Below are 27758 nucleotides of genomic sequence, written 5' to 3' on the forward strand. Positions count from 1 at the left end.
AGTATTATATATATGCCATGAAGCCCTAATTTAAAAATAAAAATCGACTTGTCTGAGGATTTCTCTTCAAATTCGCCCATTCTCGAGATAATGAATTTATGGAAACTCAAACGTCCCAGAAAAGCCTGGGTTTCCTCGAAAGCGGCACCGACAAACAGCGACCGTAGCACTGCGATTAATTACGTCAGATTACGGTGATAAAATCAAGGTTCTTCACTGGGGCAATGGAATGTGCAAGCTCAGCAAGCGGTGAACGCATCATTGGAAACCAACGCTATTATTTTGCATGGTACAGTTTTTTATGATGTCATTCATCGTAGTGTTACGATCGCAGGTTGTCGGCACCGCTTTCGAGGAAACTAGCGCTTTATACTACAGGGTCGCGCCCGCTTGATTAGCAATTAAAAAACACAGGGGTTTTCGATATTGTATTGCCAAAAACTCTTCGGGATTTCATCAATCGATGTTTAAAGAATATCTACCTACTTTGGCATTAAAATATTCAGTTAAATGTCCGATTCAGGGTTAAAAATGGCCGATTTCGCAAGTTTTAAAATTTTTAATCGCTTATATGTCAAAAACTATTAACCTAAGAGAAAAGTCACTAAAGGCCTTTTCTGTTTATAATGATCCAAAAAACCGAAAAAAACTTTGTTCAATGCAAAAAAAATAATTTTAGGAAAAAACCCTAGTCTTTCCCCTCGCCTGGCAAGGTCTTATGCTGTTCAGAATCGCCTGTCACTGTACACATTTCTTCTAAATGACTTACTCAAACACATACTTAAATTTAAACTTTACAGGAGAAAGTTTATTTTACCCTTAAACTATGCACTTTTCGATTCACCTGGTAGATACACGTGCAGGACTGATGCCAGCCAGGTCATCGTTTTTAGCGTTGGTCTACTATGAATTATCACTATACAAATTTCTAGCCTTACAGGAAGACCGTTAGTCGGAGGGTTCACTAGCTCTTAGACTATCACTAAACCCCGAGTACAATGTAGCTTTACTTACGTTTATGATTGTATGTTCTCAATTCCTTTAGGTTTTCTATCTTCATATCTTTCTTTTTATCCTTATGTCTCTTTTTAACATTACTAATTATTTTTACGATTTTGACTTCTTTATTGTCTTAACTACTACTACTAAATTCTTTTTAGTTAATTAATCGTGACGATTTTAGGGCCTTATCGGATATGGACGCTGATGGCCGTTTAGGATGTGAAGAATTCGTCTTGGCAATGCACTTATGCGAACAGGCATCGTTAGGACATGCACCGCCTTCGAGATTACCACCGGACCTTATACCTCCTTCCTTTAGAAGAACTAGAACAACATCAATTTCTAGTCAAGGAAGCGCTCCAATAGATCAAGATCCAGCTTCCACTTTATTACAAAGTAAGAATATTTAAAATCAATATTAACATACCCTTTTTTTATTTTTCATTTGTAATGGTAGGGGAGCCCAAACGGGAATTTTTGCAGTTACTCGAGCGCGTCGATTATTATATGGGGAGAAACCTGGTACCCTGGTAAAATCTATCCTTAAAATTACTCGAAATTGTCACATTAAGATAAGGTAAGTTAAGTACATGCAAAACAGTGTATACTTAAAAAATCTGAAGATTTGAGCGGGGCGTACGGAAATGGGTGAGTCACAAAATTTCACAAGAAAAAAAGCGAATATTTCTCGAAATGAACGTCAGATCGAAAAACTAAAAGATACTTGGTCAATATTTTCCAAAAATCTATCGAATGGTACTAAACATGACTCCATGGAGAGGGGTGGGGGTAAATTAAAAATTTTAAATACAAACCCCGCGATATTTCGCACAATGAACATCAGATCGAAAAACTGCAAAATACACTTTCAAAATGTTTTTGAAAAATCTATCGAATGGTACCACATATGATCTTTACGTAAAAATAAGCAACTTTTATTCGAGACAGATGGCGCTATAATCGAAAGAAACGATTGTTGGAAATAGAAAATTAAATTAAAAAATGGAAAGTCCCCACTAAAATGGAAAATTTTACTTAACTTTTTTTGGTTTTAGGACCTAATAATCACAACCCAATAGGTCCCCATAACGCTCGAGTGACTGCAAATTTAGCATACTTTGCTCCCCTACCATAATGGGTTTGTTCTAACTTCTTGAAAAAAAAAAAAGCCTGAAAACGGACATCTACATACTTAGACAAAATAAGTGACCTATTGATAGGGTTATCATAATTTTTTAAGGTCAAATCCCGCCGGGGTAGTCCAATGAGTTGTAGAAAATGTAAAATTTGAATTTGACTGTGTTGCTACCTCTACATTGTACATATGCAGTGCTAGTCAAAAGTCCGTACCCCCCCTCGTATCTTTTGAACCGTTATACCTATAATAGTGAAATTTGGAGGGAGGAAATAAACGGACGTAAGCTTCTTAACTAGTCATGACAGGTGACGTAATTATGACATATGACTTTACAGCGTCACTGTGACAAATAATTTTAAATGGGACCTTATAGCAAGTGATACCTCGTTTGAAAGGTATTGAAAATACCTATTCAGTCATACTAATTTTGTTTGAGTTTAAGCTAATTTTAATGAATAAATGAAATAAATATAAAATTGTAGTTGTCGCATTTAATTAATAAAAATTCAAAATTCCGCATATGATTACTTGTTCAAAAAGGTTGACGTTGACGTAAAAACTACTAGAGAATTGAAAAACGTCAACATTTTTTGACAAAAAACCATAGGCGGACATTTGAATTTTTATTAATTAAATGCGAAACTACAATATTATATTTATTTAATTTATTTACCAAAATCAAATAAAACCCAAAAAAATTAGTATGACTGAATACGTATTTCGAATACCTTTCAAACGAGGTATCACTTGCCATAAGGTCCCATTTAAAATTATCGGTCACAGTGGCTCTGTAACGTCATCTGTCACTATTACGTCACCTGTCATGACTAGTTAAGAAGCTTACGTCCGTTTATTTCCTCCCTCCAAATTTTACTATTATAGGTATAACCGTTCAAAAGATACGAGGGGGTACGGACTTTTGACTAGCACTGTATATGCGAAATGCATATGGTACAATTAAAACTAGAGCTGTTTCTCTACAATATGCAACTAACATCGAAAATCTCTGCCAGTTTAAAATACATATACACCTATGTTTTAACGTACTTTAGACCTACAAAATAATATTACAGAACGATATAAAAAATGGCCACCGATGGGCCAAGTGTTTTCCATTTTTTTTAGCAAAGATAAAAATCCGGACGCAAATCCGGACATGTCTTTCAAATCCGGACTGTCCGGGCTTATCAAAGTTTTTTAGAAGAAAATTGATTTTTTAGTTACTTTGGAAGCTGTAAAGGTGCAAGAGAATATATTTATATCAAAATATATATAGTAATTATTATTACGCAAAGAAATAGTGAATTCCTCACTGAAAGAAAACTATATTAGTACATGGTGATAAACATAGATATCAAAATCTTTATTTGATCTCGTTTAGTATCCTTTTTTAGTGATTTAATTGACCATAATATAAAGGATTACATTTATATCCAGATAAAGGTAAAAATTGTTAGTGTTCAAGAAATCAGTGAAGCTCTTACTGAAGAAGTGACACAAATAGACGTCAAAACTTTAATAAAATCTGTTGATATCCCGTTAAGAGAATCCCGTTAACGGTCTCAAATCATACGAAAGTGCGAAACGAACTCTCCTTGATGATCCCATCAACTAGTTGTAATATATATAAACGTTAACCCCATGGAGGAGGATTTTATAACAGGCATCCAAATTTAAATAGGTTAGCACATTTCTATTTATTTTAGTAAGAACATCTGTGTATGTATCCTGTATTTCTTTAGTGTTAGTAGTTAGTACTCCTGCCACCTCCACGTGGTTAGGGGGCGGGCAACCACTCCACTGCCATAAGTCGGGGTCCTCCCACAATAAGCTCAGTGGTAGGGCTAAGAGCACACTGAAGAAATTGTAGGTAAAAAAGTGGAAAAAATGGGAGATAAAAAGAAAATTACTTCTTTTGGAGGTAATTCATCTCAAATAGATGACATAATTGAAAATAGTTTTAGAATTAGTATTAATACCTTATCTCAAAATAATAATAATGAAATATTAGATAATAGTATTGTAGATAATAATATAAATAATACTGAATTAAATATAAATTTGAATGAAAATATTGATAATACTAAAACAAAAATTAAAGACTTACTTGACTTCATTGAAGGTGAAATGGAAATAGGTAAAAGATTAAGTAAAATAGGAAAAGATGATTTAAAAAATAGAATAATGTTATTAGCAATGGAATATGGAAATATGGAAGGACAAATAAAAATATTAAAAGAAGAAAATAATAGACAAAGAATAGAATATGAAAAATTAAGAAAAATAACACAAACACAAGAAACGAAACAAACATATGCTGCAATAACATCAAAACCAATAAATAATAAAACTGAAAATCAAAAACTAATAGAGACACAAAAACAAATAAACACTCTTTTTATAACAAGTGAAACAGCACAAACTGGAAGAAAAGTACAAGAAGAACTTACAAAAGTTCTAGATCCAGAAAAAAATAAATTAAAAATAAACAAAATGAGAACATCAGGAAGAGTATTAATAATTGAAACTCCAACACTAGAAGACATTGAAAAAATAAAAAATAATGAAAAAATAAAAGAAAAATTTAAATGTGAACTTCCAAAAAAAAGAAAACCACTAGTAATAATGTATGATTTACCAAGCAACGAAAAAGAAGAAATTATATTAAATAAAATATATACTCAAAATTTTGAAAATATAACAAAAGAAGACTTTACAAACAATTGTAAATTAAAATTTAAGACAGGACCAAGAGAGAAATCTACGGTCCATTATGTATTAGAAGTATCACCTGATATAAGAAAACAATTAATAATAAATAAAACATATGTTGGTTTTACAAGTGTAAACACAAAAGATTACATAGTGGTAGCCAAATGTAATAAATGTAATGATCTAGGACACGTAAGCAAACACTGTAATAAAGAAACAACATGTAACCATTGTGGTGAAAATCACGAAAGAAAAAATTGTAATAAAACAGGACAGCCAAAGGTATGCATACCTTGCAAACACAGAGGAAAACAATGTAATAAAGAAAATAAAAATTGTACAACTTATGCTCTACTTTTAAATCGTCTAATTCAAAAAACAGACTATGGTACATAAATATTATTTAAAATTTAATTAAAATTAAAATTAAAATGAAAATTAAAACTAAATTTGAAATTAAAATTAAATTAAAATTAAATTTTATAACACTAAAAATTAATATAATAAAAAATAAAAAATTTCAAAAACATAAAAACCAATGTGATGCAATGGTTAAAAACAGAGTCATGAAAACAAAAAATCATACTTTAAATGCTAAAAATACAAAAAATATAAATCATAATATAAAACAAAAATACTTTAAAAATAATAAAAATTATTGTATCAGAGAAGAGGGAATAAACTCAGATAAAATAATTAAAAATAATAAAATACACAGATATGGTGATAAAATACTAAAAATGAAAATTTATTCGATTCTAATAAACACAGAAACCAAAACGAAATTAATAAAAAAAAAACACAAACCAAATTAATTAATGACAAACAAAACATTCAATATAAAAATAGGACAAATAAATGGTATGAGAAGTATCACAGTACTACATGAAATAAGAAAAACAGCAGAAGAAAATAGTCTTGATATGGTTTGCATTCAAGAACCATACACAAGACTAGGAAAAATTCAACACATGCCAATTAATGCACAATGTGCAAGCATAGGAGAAAATCCAATGGCGGTAACCGTATTATTCAATAAAAATATGAGACTTCTAATTCTAAAACAATTTAGTGATCGACACTGTATCTGTGTAGAATTGCTAACAAAAGCAGGTAAATTTATCATAGCTAACCTATATTGTCAGTTCTGTGAAGATATTGATGAATACGTGGAAAAGATAAGAGCTATATTTATAACATATAGAGAGGAAAAAGTTATAGTTGTAGCAGACGTAAATGCAAAATCAATATTGTGGAATTCAACTCAAACAGATCAAAAAGGATTATTAGTAGAAGATATGATTAATGAACTAGAGTTGATAGTACACAATAAACCAGGAAACCCACCAACTTTTCAAAACAGAGCTGGTGCGGCTAGCAATATAGATATAACAATATCAAATGTTGCAGTAGCACACCTAGTTAAGGATTGGAAAGTGATGGAGCATGCAACAATAAGTGATCACAACCTTATAACTTTCAATCTTAATAACCTAAATCCACGTAATACGGAAATATCTTCGGTAAGATACAATATAGGTAAAGCAAATTATGAACTATTAAAGTCTGAGTTTCGACCACCTTGTCTGGTACAAAGGGGATCTAATATAAATATTGCAACAAAAGAATTAACCAAACAAATTAAAAAAGCAATGGATATAGCAATACCAAAAATAAAAGAAAATAGTAAAGTAAAAAACTCAGCCTGGAAGGAAAACCTCACAAGAATGAGGAGCAGAGTTAGATATGCGCGAAAGCGATATCAACGATGTGGTATCTATCTTGAGAGGCAAATCCTTCTAGGTGAGTATAGAAGACTAAAACAAGAATATAAACAAGAAATAAAAATAACAAAAGCTAAAAGTTGGGAAACCTTCGTATCAAGACACTTAGAATTAGATATGTGGGGAATACCATATAAAATAGTTTCTAAAAAAATTAGATGTCCGACAATGCTTTCTACTTTAAAAAAAGAAGATGGAACATTTACAGAAAGTTGGGAAGAATCGGCCGAAACATTACTTAATGTATTATTACCTCCAGATAAATTAGAAGGAGAAACAGTAGAACAAAGAAATATAAGAGAAGAAATGATACAAGAATACCAAATAGAAGAAGAAAGAGAAATAGAGGAATTCACAGAAGAAGAAGTATATGAAAGTATGAGAGAAATGAAAAGAAAGAAGGCACCTGGACCGGATAATATTCATGTTGAAATACTTCAAGCATTGTCGGAACAAATAATTCCAGTACTAACATCATTATATAATGAATGTCTTAGACAAAGAAGGTTTCCCAATAATTTTAAACAAGCAGAAGTTATAATAATACATAAAGGGGAAGATAAAGATCCTGCCTTACCGAAATCATACAGACCGGTATGTTTATTGAATACAATGGGAAAATTACAAGAAAAATTACTATGTAAAAAATTAAATCAAATAAGAACAGAAATTGGATTACATCCTGGTCAGTATGGTTTTAGGAAAGGTAGATCAACAGAAGATGCAATAAATAAAGTATTTGAAATAGTAAACGAAAGCATAAAAAAGTACGTTTTAATGATCTTTATAGACGTGTCTGGGGCTTTTGACAATCTTTGGTGGCCGTCATTCTTTGAAAGACTTCGAAGAATGAGATGTCCAAAGAATCTGTACGGAAGTCTCAGAAACTACTGTCAAGACCGATATGCAAGCCTAAGCTGTCCAACAGGAAAAAAGACAAAACATATCACAAAAGGATGTCCACAAGGATCAGTTTGTGGACCTATGTTCTGGGATGTAATGCTAGAGGAACTGTTGGAACAATTGACTATAGATCCTGAAGTGCTTGGAAGCATAGCATATGCAGATGATTTGTTGTTGATCATAGATGCAAACTCAAGAAGAGAATTAGAAAATAAATCAAATGAAGTATTAATAAGAGTAAATGATTGGATGAATAAAGTAAAATTAACAATATCAGATTCAAAAACAACATATAGTTTAATAAAAGGAAATTTAGAAAGAGATCCAATTATAAAAATTAGAGGGAAAACAATAAAAAGAAAAATGGAAACAAGATATTTAGGTATTATAATAGACGAACAAAAATTATTTACAAAACACATGAATTGTGTCTGTGAAAAGGCAACAAAGATCATGCATAGCATTGCTAGTCTAGCACAGAAGGAATATAGAATTTCGTTCCGACAGATGAGAATATACCTAAGTACAATACTTGCATCAATTGTAGGGTACGGTTCAAGTGTATGGGCACATAGATTAATAAATAAAAAAAACGCAGAAAAATTAAATAGAGCTCAGAGAGGATTTCTTGTAAGAATGACGGGAGCATTTGGAACAACTGCAACACAGGCACTCACAGTTTTAACTGGAGTAATGCCAATGCATTTAGAAACACAAAAAAGAGCATGTAATTATTGGCTAAAAAAAGAAAAATATGAAAAAATAATACAAATAATAGGATTAGATATAAGAAATAAAAGAGAATTAAAAGAAATAATAAATAGAAAAAGACAAAATGAATGGGAAAATTCAACAAAATCTAGACGTTTATACAATTTTATACCAATATTAGAAAACATTCCAAATTATTTTAGTCCAAAACAAGGCTTAATACACTTTTTAACAGGACATGGACCGTACCCAACATATTTGGAAAGATTTAACTTAAAAGATGATGCATATTGTGAATGTGGAGAACTAGGTACACCAGAACATATAGTGTTACATTGTGAAAATACTATAGAAAATGAAGAACATAGAGAAATGAGAAGAAGATTAGAAAGAATTGAAATAAGAGATATATTACAAAATAAAGAATATTTTGAAATATTAAACAATCTCACACAAATAATATCTAAAAAACAACAAGAAATCTATAATAATAGAAGAAGACAACCAATAATCCAACCCTGATGAAGTTGAGTAAGATAAAGTTAAAATAAATAAAATAAAATACAAATTCAAAAATAGATATTTACAATTATAATAATAATAATTCAATATAAAATAAATAAATAAAAATAATAATTCAATACATAATTCATAAAAAAAAAAAAAAAAAAAAAAAAAAAAAAAAAAAAAAAAAAAACTACCAACTCTCTTCTGAAAATAGAGGGACTGTCTTTATAACTTAGAAGGGAGTTGATAGTACCAAAAATATTTTAAATTGTTTATTTAAATTTGTTTGTTATACGTAATTAATAGATTATGGCAAATTGTTATTGTAAAAATAGATTTAATAGTTGAGTAAAAAATGTAAAAATATAAAAAAAAAAAAATATCTGTAATCCCATCAGGAAAAAACGACCTGGATTAGTCACTAGAGGCCAGGTCATATGTATAAATAATAAATAAAAAATAATGTCCGGGCGAAATCCGGACGTATGGTAACCTTACCTATTGAACTATGCGATTTAAGATTTATCATATCGCTAAAATTTAGGAAAAAATAAATCGCATTTTTAAATACAGCACCTAGAGACTTGCAACTTTTGCATTGTGGTCAGGATGATGCCAGGAAAAAAGTCAACAAAAAAAAGGGTGGAAATGCATAATTGCATTGTAACGTGCATAAAATACATCCATCCTTTTGTTCCTCGGGGGTTCTTGGGATTGCTGAAGACAAAAACGCCATCAAAACCGACCACTAGAGCACCAGGTGCCCAAGTTTACTGCTAAGGCACGTCATCTGTAGTTTCGGGGGTCTTCGGCATCAAATTGGTGCAAATAGATTATTCGGGGGCTTTTGGGGTCGTTGAACAAGAATACGTTATCAGAACCAACTCCCCGGTGCACCTGGTGCCCAAAAACCCTCCATACTGCAGAAGATAACATGCCTTAGCAGTGACCGTGGGCACTCGGTGGTCCGGAGAGTAGGTTCTGATTTGTAGGTATCCGTATTCAGCGACCTCAAAACTCCAGAAGATTACGTGACATAGTAGTGACCGTGGGCACCAGGTGCTTGGAGAGTCTGTTATGATGTCGTATTCGTGATCAGTACCCCCAAAAAGCTCCCGTGTAATCTGTTTGCATCAATTTAGTGTCGAAAACCCTCGAAACTCCAAAAGATGACGTGACTTATTCCACCGAATATAATGCCGAATACCCTCGAAACTCCAGAAGATGACTCGACATGGCGAATTTGTGTTCAGCGATTCCAAAAACCTCAAAATAAGCGATTTGCGTCAATTTAGTGTCGATAACTCTCTAACCACCAGATGACGTGCCTTAGCAGTGCCCTGTGCACCAGGTGTTCCGGGGGTTGGTTCTGATGGTGTATTCGTATTCAGCGACCCCAAAAACCCCCCGAGTAACAAAATCTGACCCTTAATTATTTTGACATTTTTATGCACTTTTGGATGCATTGTACAGTCGGAAAAATGAAAGAATACCTATGAACGATATTTTGTATTTGCTGTTTTTTTCTTCTATAAATAACAAACGTTTAAAAATCCACAAGGAAAAAGTTTTCCTGTAGTTGGCTGTATACCATGTAATACAAAAAATAGTAAAATCCTTTATAAAAGGTATATTTAAAATTCCTTAAAAAGGGCTACATCACAATCACGTAACTAGTTTTCGACTGGTTTACCAGTCATCATCAGTGCTTACCTAAAATGAATATAACCTGGTAGAATAATGCAAAGATTTTGAAATTTTGACTATGGTTAAGAAAAGTTGTAGGTTATACTCACGTGAAGTTTACATGCTAACCACCAAGATATAATTTACAAAAATATTAGGGTCAAAGCCCTGTAAAAGTAATCCGTCAAGGAAACATCGATTGAAAATACTGACTTAAGCGTGGATGTTTGAAATATTTGCTAATATGCCCCAGGTAACATCTGAGCTGTGATTTGACTTGTTCACATGGTGGAAGTGTAGCAGCAAGTGACAATGAAATGGATAGAAACCTCTGAAGGATGACAAGACAGAAATGACAGATCCACAGGAAGTTGAAAAATTAACCTGTCATATTTAAAGACTATGGTGTACAGTTTGTTAAAGTTAGAAATGATGTAACAACACACTCCAACACTCCATTGTGAAAATTATCATTTAAAATTCAGTAAACTAGATGTTAATAGTTAAAAATGTATTCACGTATACTGTTAATGTAGGTGGTTAGGCAAACTACATTACACAAATGTATGTACTCGAGAAATAAAGTCCGTAAACAAATCTTGTTGTCAATAGACCTAAGATTTAAAAAAGCAATTTTGTGTTGACTTAAAGTTATCGAATTTATTTAACTTATTGGCAGCTGTTGGAATTTGTGTAAGTTTAAAAAGAAAAAGAAATCACAATGGAGGCGACTGAGGTGTAAAAATGTCTTAAATAATCTATAGTCTGTCCCACCTTGACTTTACAGTACACGAACATACGGCAATACAATCGTTATGGGAGTTTTTAGCGCGGCGATGCCGATTTTCTTCAAAAGAATTTTTAATCGGACATTACCAAGGTCCTAAAAATGTAGGTCCCTAAAAATGTTAAATTAAAACTAACCCACTACAGTCAAGTAAAACAATATTTTTCATTGTTTGTTTGTGAGTGTTTCGAAAAGTAATTAGCAATTTTATAATCGATATGCTTAATAACTGTTTTTGGTTAAGAATGTTAGAATATTCAACAATAAAAGTGGATGTTGTTCTACGGTTTTTAATCCACAGAGAACGGCAGTTCTCACCAGTGGCGCACAACACCCCTACATGCGACACTATATATACACGAAATTTTCGATTTTCTAAACCTGACTGAATTGAAAATTGGGACAAATTCCATCTTAAAGTTTAGGAAAAGACTCGTCTATTCATATGTCAATCATCAATTTTGGTCCAAGGGTGTGGATTTTACGGCCCTTCCCATTTAAAGCCTGTTTTTCGTTCTCGTCCCCAAAACTCCCAAAAATTTCAAAAATTTAAGCCCGATCTTTGCGGCTTCTGATAGCACAGATAATTACCTTTCCAACGCATGTTAAATTTTGAAAATCGGTTATACCATTCAAAAGATATCGAGCTCAGAAATATGACTCAATTTTTATTTAAAAAATGGAAAATGTTTGTGGATATGTATGTATGTATGTGTGTGGAAAAGTTACACCGATCTGAATGTTTTTTTCTGTGTTTCAAGAAGGTGTGAGGGCCGATTCAGAACCGGTCTAATTTTTGACTTCTGACTATCCTTAAGCCAGCTAGAGGGCTGGGTAGATACAAAATAGCATATTTTTTGGGCGTATATATCTTAGGTTCAAGGAAAGACAGGAAAACCGCAAATACACCAGATCAATAGGGTTGAGTTAAGCTTTCGAATGGTGCCTAAGCGATCAAGCTAAGACATACACACTGCTCACCATAGCCAAAAAACTGAAAAATTAAACTTTGAAAATTTTGGTTTTTCGACAATTACTCAAAATTTCAACCTACGAATTGCGCCAATAACTGAGCGTTTGTAGAAGGACTCAGGACGCGTCTAACGGTGTATACCTCATATCTCGGAAAATTCGAATTTTTAAGTTATAGGCTTCATAAATATGATCAAATCTATTTCTTATGGGAAAAACGGTTTTTCAAGCTCAATAATTCCTGTAATACGTTCAGTTATCACACTCGATCTTGGATGCATCAGATACTACTTGTCAATACGTTTCAAATTCATGTTTAGTGATCAACATCGGGTAAGCCGTTCAGAAGTTATAGAGCTCCAAATGTATAATTGGTCCAGGAACTGAAAATTTTCACTTCGCAATTTTTACAGAATGGATAGATTTGTTTGAAAATTTGACAATAAGTAGTGGATAGTCCAAGGATCAAAATCTATATGATGCAGAAATACGCTTTTACCATGGGGTGGTTGCCACCTCATCTCGAGGGTGGAAATTTTTTATTATATTTTGACCGCAAATACTGGTAAAAACATTAATTATAAGCAAAAAATGTTCATTATACATTTTTTTGATAAAATTAATAGTTTTCGATTTAGTGGTTATCGAAGCTGTTAGTTTTATATCGAAAAAATTACCAGAGAATGGCAGTTCTCGCCAGTGGCGTAGAAATACACCCCCCTATACGCGACACTATTATATGCACGAAATTTTCAATTTTCTAAATCTGACTGAATTGAAAATTGTGCCAACTCCCATCTTCAAGTTCAGAAAAAGACTTACCCATTCATATGTCAACCATCCATTTTGGTCCAAGGGTGTCGATTTTACGGCCCTTCCTATTTAGGGTCTGTTTTTCGTTTTGGTCCCCAAAACTCCCAAAAACTTCGAAAATTTAAGTCCGACCTTTGCGGCTTCTAACAATACTGATCATTACCTTTCCAACTCATGTCTAATTTTGAACATTACCAGAGAACGGCAGTTCTCGCCAGTGGCGCACACCCACACCCCCCTACACGCGACACTATAGGGTGAGGCAGATATAGGGCCTATTAGAAATATCTCGAGAACTAAAGGTAAGAGAATCATGAAAATTTGAATACAGGGGTTTTGTGGTATGAACTATTTAATGAAAATATTTTGGACTCTTTGCTACTTCCGGTTATACCGGAAGTTGGTTGTAACTTCGTTTTTTTAAATGGGACACCCTGTATATTTGTACATTTTTGGATTCTGCTCGCTGTCTTCTTTCGTAAAATATGTGGTTTTGTAATATTATACAGGGCAGTTTAAAAGATAATTAAGGTTTTTTATAAATTTTGTACCAAACTTCACACTCTGTAGAATTGTACTGATTTAATATGAAAAACTCCATTTATGTTCAAGTGATTTTTAATATAGTCTGTTATTATTAAAATTATTAATATAGCGAAATGTTTAATTTTAGTATACAGGGTGGGTCGAAACTCGGAATGATCATTTTCTGAGTTTTCTTAAATGCAACACCCTATATTTTAGTAGTGCAATGAAATAATATTTTATAGTCCTTTTTTATTTCTTAAACATTCCCTATACCTAACTGCTTTAATTTGTAAGTTATTCGTAGTTATTTAAGCCAAACATTAATTGTAACAAAAATTACGTGAAATTTTATTAGGATTGCCGTGAAAATATTCAATCATAAATAATTTTTTGAAAATAAATATATGTTAATCTAGAATGATCCTTATATCATTAAAAACAAACCATAGACACTTAGATTACGAGAACGTTCATACTAATATGCAGATATTTAGTGACACTAACATTTAATTTATTTTAATCATTTACAATAGTTTTTGTTCGATCAGATTTCTCGTAATCTAAATGTTCACTTCGTTGAAACTGCTCCAGTAAATTTTGAAAAGTTTCTCTTTTTGGTTGTCATCTATCATGGAATTGCTGATGATAAATTCTTATTGCTAGTAGCACATTTTTATCTGTTCTACTATCTTAGGAAAAAAATATCTGAATCAGTTCCTCATTAGAAAAATTCATATTAGTAATGGTAGCAAAGCAACTGGAACTTCAAAAATAGTAGAATGTTTAAGCAAAGCTTATTTTAGTTTAAGCATATATAAGTGTCAAAGTCATAGCCAACTAGATAGAATATTGTGTGTATTTATTAATATTAAACACACCAACAATTTTAACTACGTAGGTATTTTGATATATCAACCAGTATTAATAAATTAAGGGTCAGTCGAGATTAATATGTGTTTATTTTCGAAAAATTATTTATGATTAAATATTTTCACGGCAAACTTAATAAAATTTCACGTAATTTTTGTTGCAATTAATGTTTGGCTTAAAGAACTACGAATAACTTAGAAATTAAAGCAGTTAGGTATAGGGAATGCTTAATAAATAAGAAAGTATTATAAAATATCATTTCATTACAGTACAAAAATATAGGGTGTTCTATTTAAGAAAACTCAGAAAATACTCATTCCGAGTTTCAACCAACCCTGTATACTAAAATTAAACATTTCGCTATATTATTAATTTTTGATAATAATAGACTATATTAAAAATCACTTGAACATAAATGGAGTTTTTCATATCAAATCAGTACAATTCTACAGGGTTTGAAGTTTGCTACAAAATTTATAAAAAACCTTAATTATCTTTTAAACTACCCTGTATAATAATACAAAATCTCATATTTTAAGAAAGAAGACATCGAGCAGAATCTAAAAATGTAAAAATATACAGGGTGTTTCATTTAAAAAAACGAAGTTATAATCAACTTCCGGTATAACCGGAAGTAACAAGGAGACCAAAATATTTTCATTAAATAGTTCATAATTCAAAACCCCTGTATTCCAATTTTCTTGATTCTCTTACCTTTAGTTCTCGAGATATTTCTAATAGGCCCTTTATCTGCCTCACCCTGTATATTATATACACGAAATTTTCGATTTTCTAAGTGTGACTGAATTAAAAATTGGGCCAACTCCCATCTTAAAGTTCAGAAAAAGACTCACCGATTTGAAAGACTGTGTTTGAAGAGGAGGTCAGGGCTGATTTAGAACCGGTGTAGTTTGTGACTTTTGACCACCCATAAGCCAGCTATAGGACTTGGTAGGTACAAAACGGCATATTTTTTGGGGGTATATATATTCGGACCAAGACGAGGCAGGAGAACTGCAAATACATCAAATCAATAGTGTTGACCTAAGCTTTCAAATGGTGTTTAAGCCGTCAGGATCAGACATACACACAGCTCAGTATAGCCGAAAAACTGAAAAACTAAACTTTGAAAATTTTGGTTTTTCGACAATTACTCAACATTTCAACCTACGAATTGCGCCAATAACTTAGCGTTTGTAGAAGGACTCAAGACGAATCTAACGACCTTATATCCGATAATATTCGAATTTTTAGGTTATAGGCTTCATAAATATGATAAAATCTATTTCCTGTGGGAAGAACGGTTTCTCAAGCTCAATAATTACTGTAATAGCTTCAGTTATCATACTTGACCTTAGATCCATCAGATACTACTGGTCAATACGTTTCAAACTCATGTTTACTGATCAAAATCGGTTAAACCGTTTAGAAGTTATTAAGCTACAAAAGTATAATCCAATTAACGATTATTCCCGAAATGGTTTATGTAGTTGTAGTGGTTACGACGCTAAATTTAATCTGGCAACGGGCAATCCGACTTCATTTACCGGCCATCTCAATATTTTTGTTTCAATCTATTTCGAATAGAAAAAAATCTAGTGTACATTCGATGGACACTAGATCATTTGGGATATAATGCAACAAAGGTGACCATTTATAAAGCTTGACGTGTAATAGGGGAACATTGTATTCAACTTCATACATTTAATTTATAAATAACTTTGAAAAACTCCTGATACAAGAATAAAAAACCGCTAAACGCCGTAAAAATGAGTGGCGCATAAAATATTCCAGCTACAAAAGATCTGATATGAATATTACGTGGCGCGAAAATGGATTTTCATTTGATGCAAAACAAAATTCTAGTTTTATTTTAAAAGATTTTTCCATAATATTTGCTAAATTTGAAATAAACGCGCCACAAAAGAGTTTCAAAATTCAAACTGTATCAAAGTTACTCTTTTGTGGCGCGTTTACTTCAAATTTAGCAAATATTATGGAAAAATCTTTTAAAATAAAACTAGAATTTTGTTTTGCATCAAATGAGAATCCATTTTCGCGCCACGTAATATTCATATCAGATCTTTTGTAGCTGGAATATTTTATGCGCCACTCATTTTTACGGCGTTTAGCGGTTTTTTATTCTTGTTTATGTATTGACAGTATAGACAGTTCTGAAGTAATGTCAAGAAAAATATAAAATAGATTGTCAGTCAAGTTTAAGTAAAGTTTTATATTGTCCTACCAGGTCCTACAGTTGACAATAAATAAAGTATAATTATTGTTGATGGTCAGTTCACCTAAATTAAATTATAACAAAGAATATTAAATAAGCCTAAAATTATTACTGATAACATTGTATTGAGTAACTCATTGCTTATTTGGAAAATTTGGATCCCAATTACAGTTTATTGTTATTCTTAATGACTGATTTCCAAGATGAAATTAATGTCATTTTAATGAGTTTATATCCTACGACAGTGGCAGTGAAAGTGAGGAAGATGGGATTATAGAAAGAAGCTAAAATATATAGTTTCAATGTATTTTAATTATTTCTGTAGGTACCTACGTATTTACTAAGGTTTAACAAATTTATGCGCTTGAATAAATTATTATATAAATGTTTTATACAAAATTATTTTTATTTTGTTCACAAAGGTATTTTTCGAAAAGAAAAATGTTTTAGAACCCCTGACAGCCACAGAATGTCAATAATATTAATTCCTAAGTTATCAATAGTTATCCTATTGGGACCGTGCAAGTTCGGCAAAGCGACCTCTATTTCTACGCTCTGTACTTTTATTCGCACTTTTAATTATATTGGCCAATTATATTAGTCCTGGTTGCTGGATAATTGTCAAGACCATAGTCCAAAAAAATAATAAGAAAAAATAAGATGCAGGTTATGTTTAGCAAACGTAAACAATTGTATGTAGTAAATAAAATCAGTTATTAAAATGCAGTACTGCAAGCAAAATACAATTAATTAAATTTACCTTTATATAATAATTGCATATCATATCAATATTGTGGAGCAATATATAATTTTTCAGCGTCAATGACAGAAGGTATGAAATATACGTCAATTTGACAATTTCAATTGACAATATGAATTATTTAAGATAGTTGCAATATTTCTCCGCGACTCGCGCACGGTCGTTTCTCGTTTCCCTTTCCAAGTACTTGCACACCGCGAATAGAAAAAAGTATGTTTGCTTAAAACCTGTTTCTGATAAAATTTGGCATCACTGTTGGTCATAAGAACCTGTACTGTAAAGTCAAGGTGGGACGCACAATAGGGGGATGTATCATTAAGAAAGCACAAGCTCAAACTTAGGTGACTAATTCCTAAAGACCTCGCAGGCTACCCGGATCCGTAAGGGTCCTAAAACCAAAACCGTTATAAGATGATGATGGTAGGGGCTGGGATGGGGGTATGAAATGTCTGTGGGAAATTAATAAGAAAGGAACATGAACGGGACCCAGAAAGAAAATTAGACTTTTGATTTGTTTTTTACTATAGAAACCGTTTGTTATAGAAACGTTTGTTATAGAAAAAGATAGCAAATACAAAATAAGTAATTGATGTGATCGTTCATGGGTATTCTTTCATTTTTCCGACTGTAAGTACTTTAAAACTCTATTATGTATTTCCAGCCATTTTTCTATTGTTGACTTTTTCCTGACATCATCTTTAACACAGTGCAAAAAGTTGCAATCTACATCTAATAATTGTGTGCTCATTGCTTTTCTTCCCTTTGCAATTTGTTTCCCTGTTTTCACAGTGTCATCAACTTTACTTATTACTGACTGACAATCTAAGAAATTCAAATTGGTAATACAGGCGGACCCGCTTATTAGAATACCGGTTATAAGAATATCCCGGTTTAAGGAATAAAAATTTGAGGTCCCAAAACGATTCTACTAGCTATCAATGATCGGTTAATAGAATATCCTGGTTATAGGAATATTTTTGCTGGGCACGAAGGCTATTCCATTAAGCATGTTCGACTGTTATAAGTTTGCTTTATTGTCTGAATGATGTCTGTCCAAAAAATACTTTTAAAAAGTATAGATCACTTTTTGTACTACAGGAATTAATGTAAAAAAAATTGTTTAATGACTTTATATGTTTTGTAGATTCATTTGAAGACAAACGAAAAGAAAACTTTGAAAAGGGACAGGCGGAACTAGAACGTAGAAGAAAAACATTGTTAGATCAACAACGACAAGAAAGGGAGGAGCGCGAAAGGAAAGAAAGAGAGGAGCAAGAAAAGAAAGAAAAAGCCAGACAAGAAGCCGAAAGAAAACGATTAGATGAACTAGAAAAACAAATGAGAGACCAGCAAGAGAAAGAGAGATTGATTGAAGAAGAAAAGAAAAGGCAGGCCGATCAGAGGGAAGCAGCGAGGAAAGAAATGGAAAGGCAAAGGCAATTAGAATGGGAAAAGCAGAGGTAGGTGTTAACTTTTTGGTGTCTCATTTTTATATCTATTCTCTTGATTCTTTCGATGAGAGTCAAGATGATTTTTTTGAGATTTGCTAAAATTTTTAGATGCAGTAGAGCGTCGAAAATTCGTATCACTTAGGACCGGGACCTATACGGTTTACTGATTTATACGGAATAACCTTTAACCTTCGGATGACCAAGGGGGGTAAATTTGGACCCCAGCGTATGTTTTTCTTTAATAAATTCAAAAGTATTTTCAATTTTTAACTCATTATTTTTTTATTTGACTTTAATATCATTCTAGATATGCTCATATTTTGAAATAAGAAAAAATCCCTATATTTTACGATTAAAAAATATATTCTGAAGTTGATGTTTAGTAAAATACCGTCTATTATGTGGAATTCCAAGTAGTTTTACACTGCGCGTTATCAAAATCTATTTTTAGACTGTGGTGCCTGTTATGTACGATTCATGACATTCCTGTCTGCTACAGTTAGTCATTATTATTATTTCCTGGCTTATATTATTGTAGTTTCTTAGAATTTTGTGTACTTGTAAGATATGGCCCGCAAATATCTTACTGAGGCTGAGTTACAGGAAATTGTTACTGCTAGCGATTTTTATGATATAGAACATGAAATAGTATCAGAAAACGAGGAATTATTGTTAGATGAAGATTTAAATGCTGAAAACATTCATTCAAGGTCATTTTTGACCTGGGGTCATTTTTTACCCCCGTTGGTCATCCGTGTAACAAAAAAAGGTTGGTCATCGGAAGGGTAAAGTACTGCGTGTCATTGATATTTCATTAACAAAATTAATGCTTCGAGTTTTGTGTAATTTTGGATTAAACCAAGAATTATTACAAAATAGACGTCAGAGGGCTTATAAAATACAAAAGAATTTAGTAAAAGAACCATTCAATATGTTAAAACATAGCACAGAAAGCCAAAAACATACCGGTACAAACTAAAGGTCGATTCACACACACCCGTGACCGTACCGTGAACGTAAACGCGACGTGATTCCATAGGCGAGTAAAAATATTCTTCTGTTACAAAAGCGGCGCAATAGGGAACTTGCAAAAAATTTTAAATTCGAAAAAAAATAATATAAATCACAACAGAACATAATACTTACTTACTTTCCGTGTCCGGAACACCAACAACTTTAAATTCTGTATTTCCAATGGTTGGCCACATAGATGGCCCTGTCATTTGCTATAATTAAGTCTTGTTCTGTGCAGGTCTCTCTCATCTCTGTGCATGATAGTAGATGCCGGCTGGTCTGAACCGCGCCACAGTCGCAGGTATCGTCCTCCTGGTATCCCCATTTTTTCAGGTTACTAGCACAACGTGAAACGCCGGTTCTTAGTCTGTTTAGCGCTTTCCAAGTCGGATACGGTAAATTGTGTCCAGCAGCCATTTCCTCCGAGGGAGGAAAATGTGTCGCAGTAGTTGACGCTTGCCATAGGTGTATTCGGCGCGTCTCTGGCGCTTCGGGGATGAATCTTGATGTTTTCAGGAAGCTTTTCCGAGATCTTAGTCTGCTTGGCTGAGTTTGGTGGTCATATAAGGGGTGTCTTCGGTCCGTCTCCTGCTTTTTCCGTTCTACCTCTGACGTGACCTTTCTCCTGATTGGTGGTGGAGCAATTCCAGCAATGGGGTATACCTCTTCGATAGGTGTCGGTTTCAGGCAACCCGATATTATACGGACCGTTTCATTTAGAGCCACGTCGACGTTCTTTGCGTGAGCAGAGTTTGCCCATACTGGTGCTCCAAACTCCGCGGCCGAAAAACATAATGCCAAGGCAGAAGTGCGGAGAGTGTGTGGTTGTGCTCCCCATTTTGTATTAGTTAGCTTGCGGATGATATTATTTCTGGCACTTACTTTCTTCTTAACATCTTGACAGTGGTATCGGTAAGACAGAGTTCTATCCAGACGGACGCCAAGGTATTTTGGCGTCTTGTTGTGTTCCAGCATCTGACCACGCCATTCCACCTCCAGCGACCTTCGGGCATGCTTGTTTCTCAGGTGGAAAGCACATACCTGGGTTTTTGTGGGATTGGGTTTCAGATGGTTTTTATCATAGTATAGAGCTAAGTCTCCCAGGGCATCTGTCAGCTTCACTTCGACTTCATTGAAGGTTCTTCCCTGAGCTGCCACCGCTGTATCATCAGCGTAAATAAATTGCCTTGTTTGTTGGTGTATGGGTTGGTCGTTGGTGTATATGTTGTATAGAAACGGCGCGAGGACACTTCCCTGTGGTAGCCCATTTTTTTGGTCCCTCCACCGACTGTTCTTGGACTGGAGCGTTACGTAGAAGCGTCTATTCTGGAGGAGACATTTCACTAACCTTGTTAGTCGGAAGTCCTTTGTGTTTTGCGAGTAGCCGTTGATGGTTAACTGTATCATAGGCGGCAGTTAGGTCTATGAACGCTACTCCTGTTATTTCCTTCCGTTCAAAACCATCTTCAATATGTTGGGTGAGATTAAGAATTTGACTGCAGCAGCACTTTCCGGGTCTGAATCCTGCTTGTTCTGGAATAATTTTAGTCTCCACATATTCTGCGATCCGGTTCAGTATCATTCTTTCAAAGGCCTTGAAAAGGTGGCACAAGAGAGATACAGGTCTAAAACTCTTTGTATCCGCCGGATCCTTCCCTGGTTTTAAGAGGGCTACCACTCTAGCTTTTCTCCAGATTTTGGGGATTTGTAATGTACGGATGCAGCAATTCATCATTTTTACGAGCCACTCTACGGTTTTTAGTCCAAAGTTCTTTATTTGCTCTGTTCGTATGTCGTCCAGGCCAGCCGCTTTATTATCTTTCATTTGATGGATCGCGCCTCTCATCTCCTCTAGACAAAAAGAGGTACCTAGAACATCTCTTTCTTCGTCGATATTCCGTTGAGCTCTCACCTTGTTCTTTCTTGATGTCGTCTTACCGTTCATTAGAAGATGATGGGCTATCTGATCGGGTGTGACTTCTGTCATGTTGACTGCCGGAGCAGCGGGATCGTTGCCAAGATTCCGAATCAGCTTCCAGGCACGTCTGGTGTTTTGTTTCATGTCCAGACTCGTGACCAGCTTGCACCACCTTTCCGTTCTGTTGGCGGATATCGCATGTAACATTTCCTCCCCAGCCTGTATTGTCGCTTCCGAGAAAGGGTCTTCTTCATATAGCTGTTCGTATCTTTTAAGTAGGGGTTTAGATTCTTCATTGAGCCCCGCTATGTACTCAGTTCGACAACCTCTAGGGATAAATTTCCGTGATACTTGCTTTACGATTTCTACAAATTTATCGTATGAATCAGGGCAAGGTTCTAGCTGGGAAACTTCTTGATCCAATGTTTCAGAGAATTTTTCCCATTTTGCTTTAGTAAAGTTGAACCTTCTCTTGAAAGGAACAATTTCGTATCTGATTGCCGCGTTGGAAAGACAAATTATTGGTCTGTGCTGTGTCTTTGGGAGAGCGCTTCCAACGATTTTTGTCACCTGGTCTCCAATTCTGTCGCTGACAAATATATTGTCTGGGTTGTAACCTCTGCGCCATCTTCCGCTGTTGAACGACGCAGGCTGCTTTGGATCGTGAATAAGTTTTAGGTTCATGCTTTCAGCCCATTTTTCTAGTTCTTCGCCATTGGAATCTGTTTCGTTGTAACCCCACGCGACACTGTGACAGTTGAAGTCACCCAGTACGAATTTGATTTGCTGTGATTGAAAGTTATTCGGTTCCTCAAAAGCAAAGTCAGCGTTTGGTGGTTTGTACATTGACGTTACTGTACAGGAGTTTATCTCCACTGTGAGGATCTCGATGTCATTTTGATCTGTTAGAGATGTGGATGCTACGTCGATATCTGGTCTGACGAAGACTGCGCTACCATATTGGTCGTGCGGTCTCTCCAGTATGAGCTTCATACCCCGAATCCTTGGTCTGCGGCTTGCAGTACCTCTATGGGTTTCTTGAACCAGTAGAACATCGACACCATGTTCTCTGCACATATTAGACAATAGGTCTTCTTTATCTGCTGATAGTCCTTCAATATTAATTGAGGTCGTCATCAAAAAACAGAACATAATTTAAAACATGTATCGAAGATAAAAAAGTTTTGTTTGTTTTTCGTTTGGCCCCTAAAGACGATTAAAAATTCAAATTGTACCAGCTAGCCCAAAACGCGTCGTGACGTCATCGGGCTATATGTTTATATTCTGAACCAACAAAGTAAACAGAATTGTATATAATTTTAAATTAGACATTATAAACGTCAGTAGAAAATGCAGTTAGGTGACGTTACAAGTGTTTTTGATCGTTTGAACTATTCATAGAAAATTTGTACTTTTACAAAATGGTTTTATTTTCCATAGTAAACCTGCTTTCCTTTCCTTCAATAACTATTAGCCCAGTAAATGAACGGGAAATTCGGCGATACCGTGTAATTTTCAGGGGCAACTCCGAATTGCAAGAAAATTGGGATTTAGGTTCTACTTACCCTCCACTTCAAAGTTGAATTTGTGCCGTTGGTTGCTTTTACTTGGGGGGTGACAGTCACCCCTTCTCGGGGTTGAAAAAACATACGTTAAAGATAAGACCGGAAATAGATAAATTGACCGATTTTAAGCAACTTTTGTTCTATAGAGTTTTTTACGTAAGTCAATACTTTTCGAGTTATTTGCCATTGAAAATGTTGATTTTTCGACAAAAAAACTACGTTTTCAGACGGTTTTTCGCAAATAACTCAAAAAGTAAATATTTTATCGAAAAAAATATCCTTAGCAAAAGTGTAGCTTATAAAAAACCCAGAAAAATGGTGTATCAGTAAAGTCTATCAATCAAACAAAAACAAAGTTGTAGCTCATGAAAAATACGTTCTTACTCGTCTAATTCCAAATCGAATATTTCAAGGTGAAATCACCGAAAAATTTAGGAGTTTTCGGGAAAAACCTTTTTAAAGTGTTTATAAAAAGCTTTGTTTTAATTGTTAACAAAAGTTTTAGCATTAAAAATAGGCGAGTTACGCTCAAAATAAAGTTGGCCCTCTTTTTTTTGTAAAAAATCATGAAAATCTCGCCGTGTTTAGCTCCCCAAATAAAATTAATCGCTACCGCTTTACAAACAATTTACTTACCTATCTATTTTTTATATGATCTGTCAGTCTCACCGGTTTAAAGTGTTTATTTTTGAAATGGTTATAATTGAAAAAGCTTGAATGGGTCACTAATCACGAGTGTATACAAATTTTGAACAGCCATATCTTAACTAATTTTTGTCTTACGGAGAAACAAAATGAAACTAGCATATTTATAATAGCAAAACCTACATTTTTTTACTCTTTAAGATTTTTCTTACCACTAATACTTTTTAAGCTATTTTGAAAAAATGAAATTTTTCAAAAATTTTTAGAAAATTTTTTTTACTATAAAACCAAATGTTTTCAAAAATAAGCAATTCAAACCAATCAAACTTAAAGATCATATAAACAATACAGCTACAGTTAAAATATATGGTAAAGCCAAACGATTAATTTCATTTAGGGTGCTAAATAGAGGGAGGTTTTCACGATTTTTTTTACCAAAAAAAAAGGGCCAACTTTTTTTTTAGTGTAACGCGTTTATTTTTGATGCTGTAAACTTTTATAAAAAACCAATAATAAGCTTTTTTTCGATACTTTAAAAATGTTAATAAGGTTTTTTTGAAAAACCCTTCTTTCTTCGGTGATTTCGCGTTGAATTATTCGATTTGGAATTAGACGAATAAGAACGTATTTTTCATGAGCTACAACTTTGCTTCTACTCAATTTGTAGACTTAACTGGTACACCATTTTTTTCGTTTTTTTATAGGCTACACTTTTGCTAAAAATATTTTTTTCGATAAAATATTTACTTTTTGAGTTATTTGGGAAAAACCGTCTGAAAACGTAGTTTTTTGTCGAAAAATCAACATTTTAAATCGCGAATAACTCGAAAAGTATTGACATACGTAAAAAACTTTATAGAACAAAAGGTGCTTAAAATAAGTCAATTTATCCATTTCCGACCTTATTTTAAACACGCGTTTTTCACCCCCGGAGAAGTGGTAAATGTCACCCCCCAAGTAAAAGCAACCAACGGCACAAATTCAACTTTGAAGTGGAGGGTAAGTAGAACCTAAATCCAAATTTTCATGCAATTCGGAGTTGCCCCTGGAAATTACACTCCAAAATGGTCATTTATTGTGCTATATATCAAACTCCAATCTCAAAAAATTGGTATATATTATTACAATTACATATGATAAATGTCATTAGAATATAAATATTTTTCCTTTATTCCGCGACGACGAGCTGGCCAAATACCCAAGTAGGTGGAGGCCAATAAACTAAAGAAGAAGCAGAAGAATATACCTACGGTGACCATATGTACTTATTTAAGTAGGACAGTACTTATTTTTAAATATTGTCCTAATGTACTTTAAAACCTTTCTAAGGACACGCGAATGTATTTATTTTTTTCTAAAAAATGAATATTTTTATGTTTTACTACTTTTAAACAAATTTCTTTGTATACTGTTCCAGGTATTGCAGCTTTTGTGTCTTGATGGTTTCCAATATTTCCATTCTTTTGTTGACTCTTCTCATGACTTCGTTGTTTGTTACAGGCTCGGTCCATGCTATCTTCAGGTACCTTCACCCACAGTTCAAATGCTTCCACCTTTTTAGTAGTTTTCGCGTTAATTGACCATGCTTCTATCCCGTAAAGCAGAGTCGAGAAAATATAACACCTTGCCAGCCTAACTCTCAAATCTTAATTATTTCAGTTCTCTTGCACAAACTACCTTTCTCATTTTATTGAAGTTGGTTCTTGCCTTCTCTATTCGAACTTTGATTTCTTCGGAGTGATTAATTATTGTGCCAAGATAGTTGTAGTTTTCAACTTGTTCTAAAGTTTTACCTTTAATTGTCAGGCTTTTATCATTATTTTGGGTTTTTGATATCCTCATAAATTTAGTGTTCTTGATGTTTACTGATAATCCATATTGTTCTCCATACTCAACTATCTTGTTCATTAGCTTTTGGAGGTCATGGAGGTTGTCCGCTATTATGATAGTGTCGTCAGCATATATAATGTTGTTAATTGGCGTTCCATTTAGGTACCTTTATTCCTGCTGTTTCTCCCTCAAGAACTTTTTTCATAATTTCTTCAGAGTATGCATTTAATAGTAGTAGTGACAATACACACCCCCCTGTCGCACTCCTCTTTTAATTTCGAACTCTTCTGATGTGTGTTCGTTAATGCGTATGTGTGCCTGCTGTTTATAATATAGATTTGTTATAATTCAAAGGTCATTGTATTGTAATTGTTTTGCTTTGAGGACGTCCATTAGCTCTTTGTGGCGGACTTTATCGAAAGCCTTGTTGTAATCTATGAAACAGACGTACATATCCTGGTTCACATCCAAGCATCTCTGGATTAGTAGTGTAAATCCAAAGTGGGTTTCTTCAATATCCATATCAAGTGTTTGGTAAATGCGTTTATGAATGATCTTTAAAAACATTTTAAGTGTGTGAGACATTAGGCTTATGGTGCGGTGGTCGTACACAAAACATTTTTACACAAAATGTGTAACCTACCTAGAAAACTGGAGTACAAATTTTCATGAATTTAAACTATTCAAAAGCATAGATCTAAAGCGGGCTCCACACTCTCGGCGAAGTTACTTCGCCAAAGTTGACCGAAGTCCGAAGTACCGTCACTACACACTCGTTCTACTTCGCGAGGAAGTGCGATACCGACAAAGATCGGTGCTATACCGACAAAGATCCCTTTGACCAGACCGACAGAGAATGCAAGTAGAACGAAGTGAGGCAAAGTTACACAAGGTGGCCGTCTACACTCTCGTACTTGTTGAACCTCGATCGACTTCGGCGAGAGTGTGGAGCCCGCATAAGAAGTGAAATAACATGGAACGATGTTTGTTATTCTCTCGAAACTTTTAAATTGTATATCAAGGCAACCATGTTAAACGAAGATCAACTCTTTGACGAACTGGGAATTTTGAAAGACGTGGCTACAAGTGAAAAAATTGCTGAGTGGAACAGAGAAGAAAAAAATAGTCAGGATCGATGGCTTAAAGTTTTTAAGTGTGTAGATCAATTCAAACTGAAAAACTTACAAATATTATGCGAATTTATTTTTTGTCTGCCGGGTACTAGTGCGGCTATCGAGCGTTTATTTTCTGTAATAAATAATTATTATTGGACGTCGGAAAAGTCACAAATGTCCATATCCAGTCTCAAGGCAGCGATGCTGGTGTACGCAAATTTTGATGAGATTTGTATGAAATGTTTCATTTACTTCAGTCGAAGCCGGACCTTTTTAAATTAATCTTAAGTTCAGAAAAATATGAATGATGCAAAAAACCGGAAGAAGATGAGGCTATTCCAGGTCCCTCATCTAAAAACTCTTAATTACAGGTTTGTAACTTTTTCAAAGTTAATGTAATGTGTTATGTTTAGTTTAATTGATATAATTTTTTATGTTTAGCTACATAGTTTATTTATTTTTAATGCCAAAAAGTTAGATTTGTCCAATAACAAGATACATTTTGCGTTTTTAATACATTTTTGTTTTTTGTACTTTTTTTTTTCTTTAAAAAGATATGGTCACCGTAAATATACCTAAATATGACCATAAACGGAACCATATAGTTAAACTATGTGACGTCACGGGTCTTTTTAACTATTTTAAAATACAGAAGACTTTAAAATTTGTACTTCTAAGTTATTATGAGTTTTTGAAGCGTGAAATTTTGAAAATCTCATTTTTATACAAAACTAAACATTATTATGTAATAAAAAAATGTGCAAGTTCCCTATTTGCACACGCCCGGCACCAGCCAACGGCAGACAGTGAT

General features: G+C 33.7%; 1 protein-coding gene across 4 annotated transcripts in view; it reads left to right on the forward strand.

Moving 5' to 3' along the window:
* Window positions 1–27758, forward strand: part of LOC114330018 (intersectin-1-like) — a 205185-nt gene that overhangs the window by 34140 nt on the left and 143287 nt on the right. For all 4 annotated transcript variants that reach the window (XM_050644297.1, XM_050644298.1, XM_050644296.1 and 1 more), the window contains exons 6-7: window positions 1184–1398; window positions 18554–18869. In XM_050644297.1, coding sequence (XP_050500254.1) covers window positions 1184–1398; window positions 18554–18869 — 531 coding nt within the window. The remainder of the gene's footprint in view (window positions 1–1183; window positions 1399–18553; window positions 18870–27758) is intronic.

Source organism: Diabrotica virgifera, chromosome 2 (assembly GCF_917563875.1).
Source record: "Diabrotica virgifera virgifera chromosome 2, PGI_DIABVI_V3a".
In the NCBI taxonomy this organism is placed as follows: domain Eukaryota; kingdom Metazoa; phylum Arthropoda; class Insecta; order Coleoptera; family Chrysomelidae; genus Diabrotica; species Diabrotica virgifera.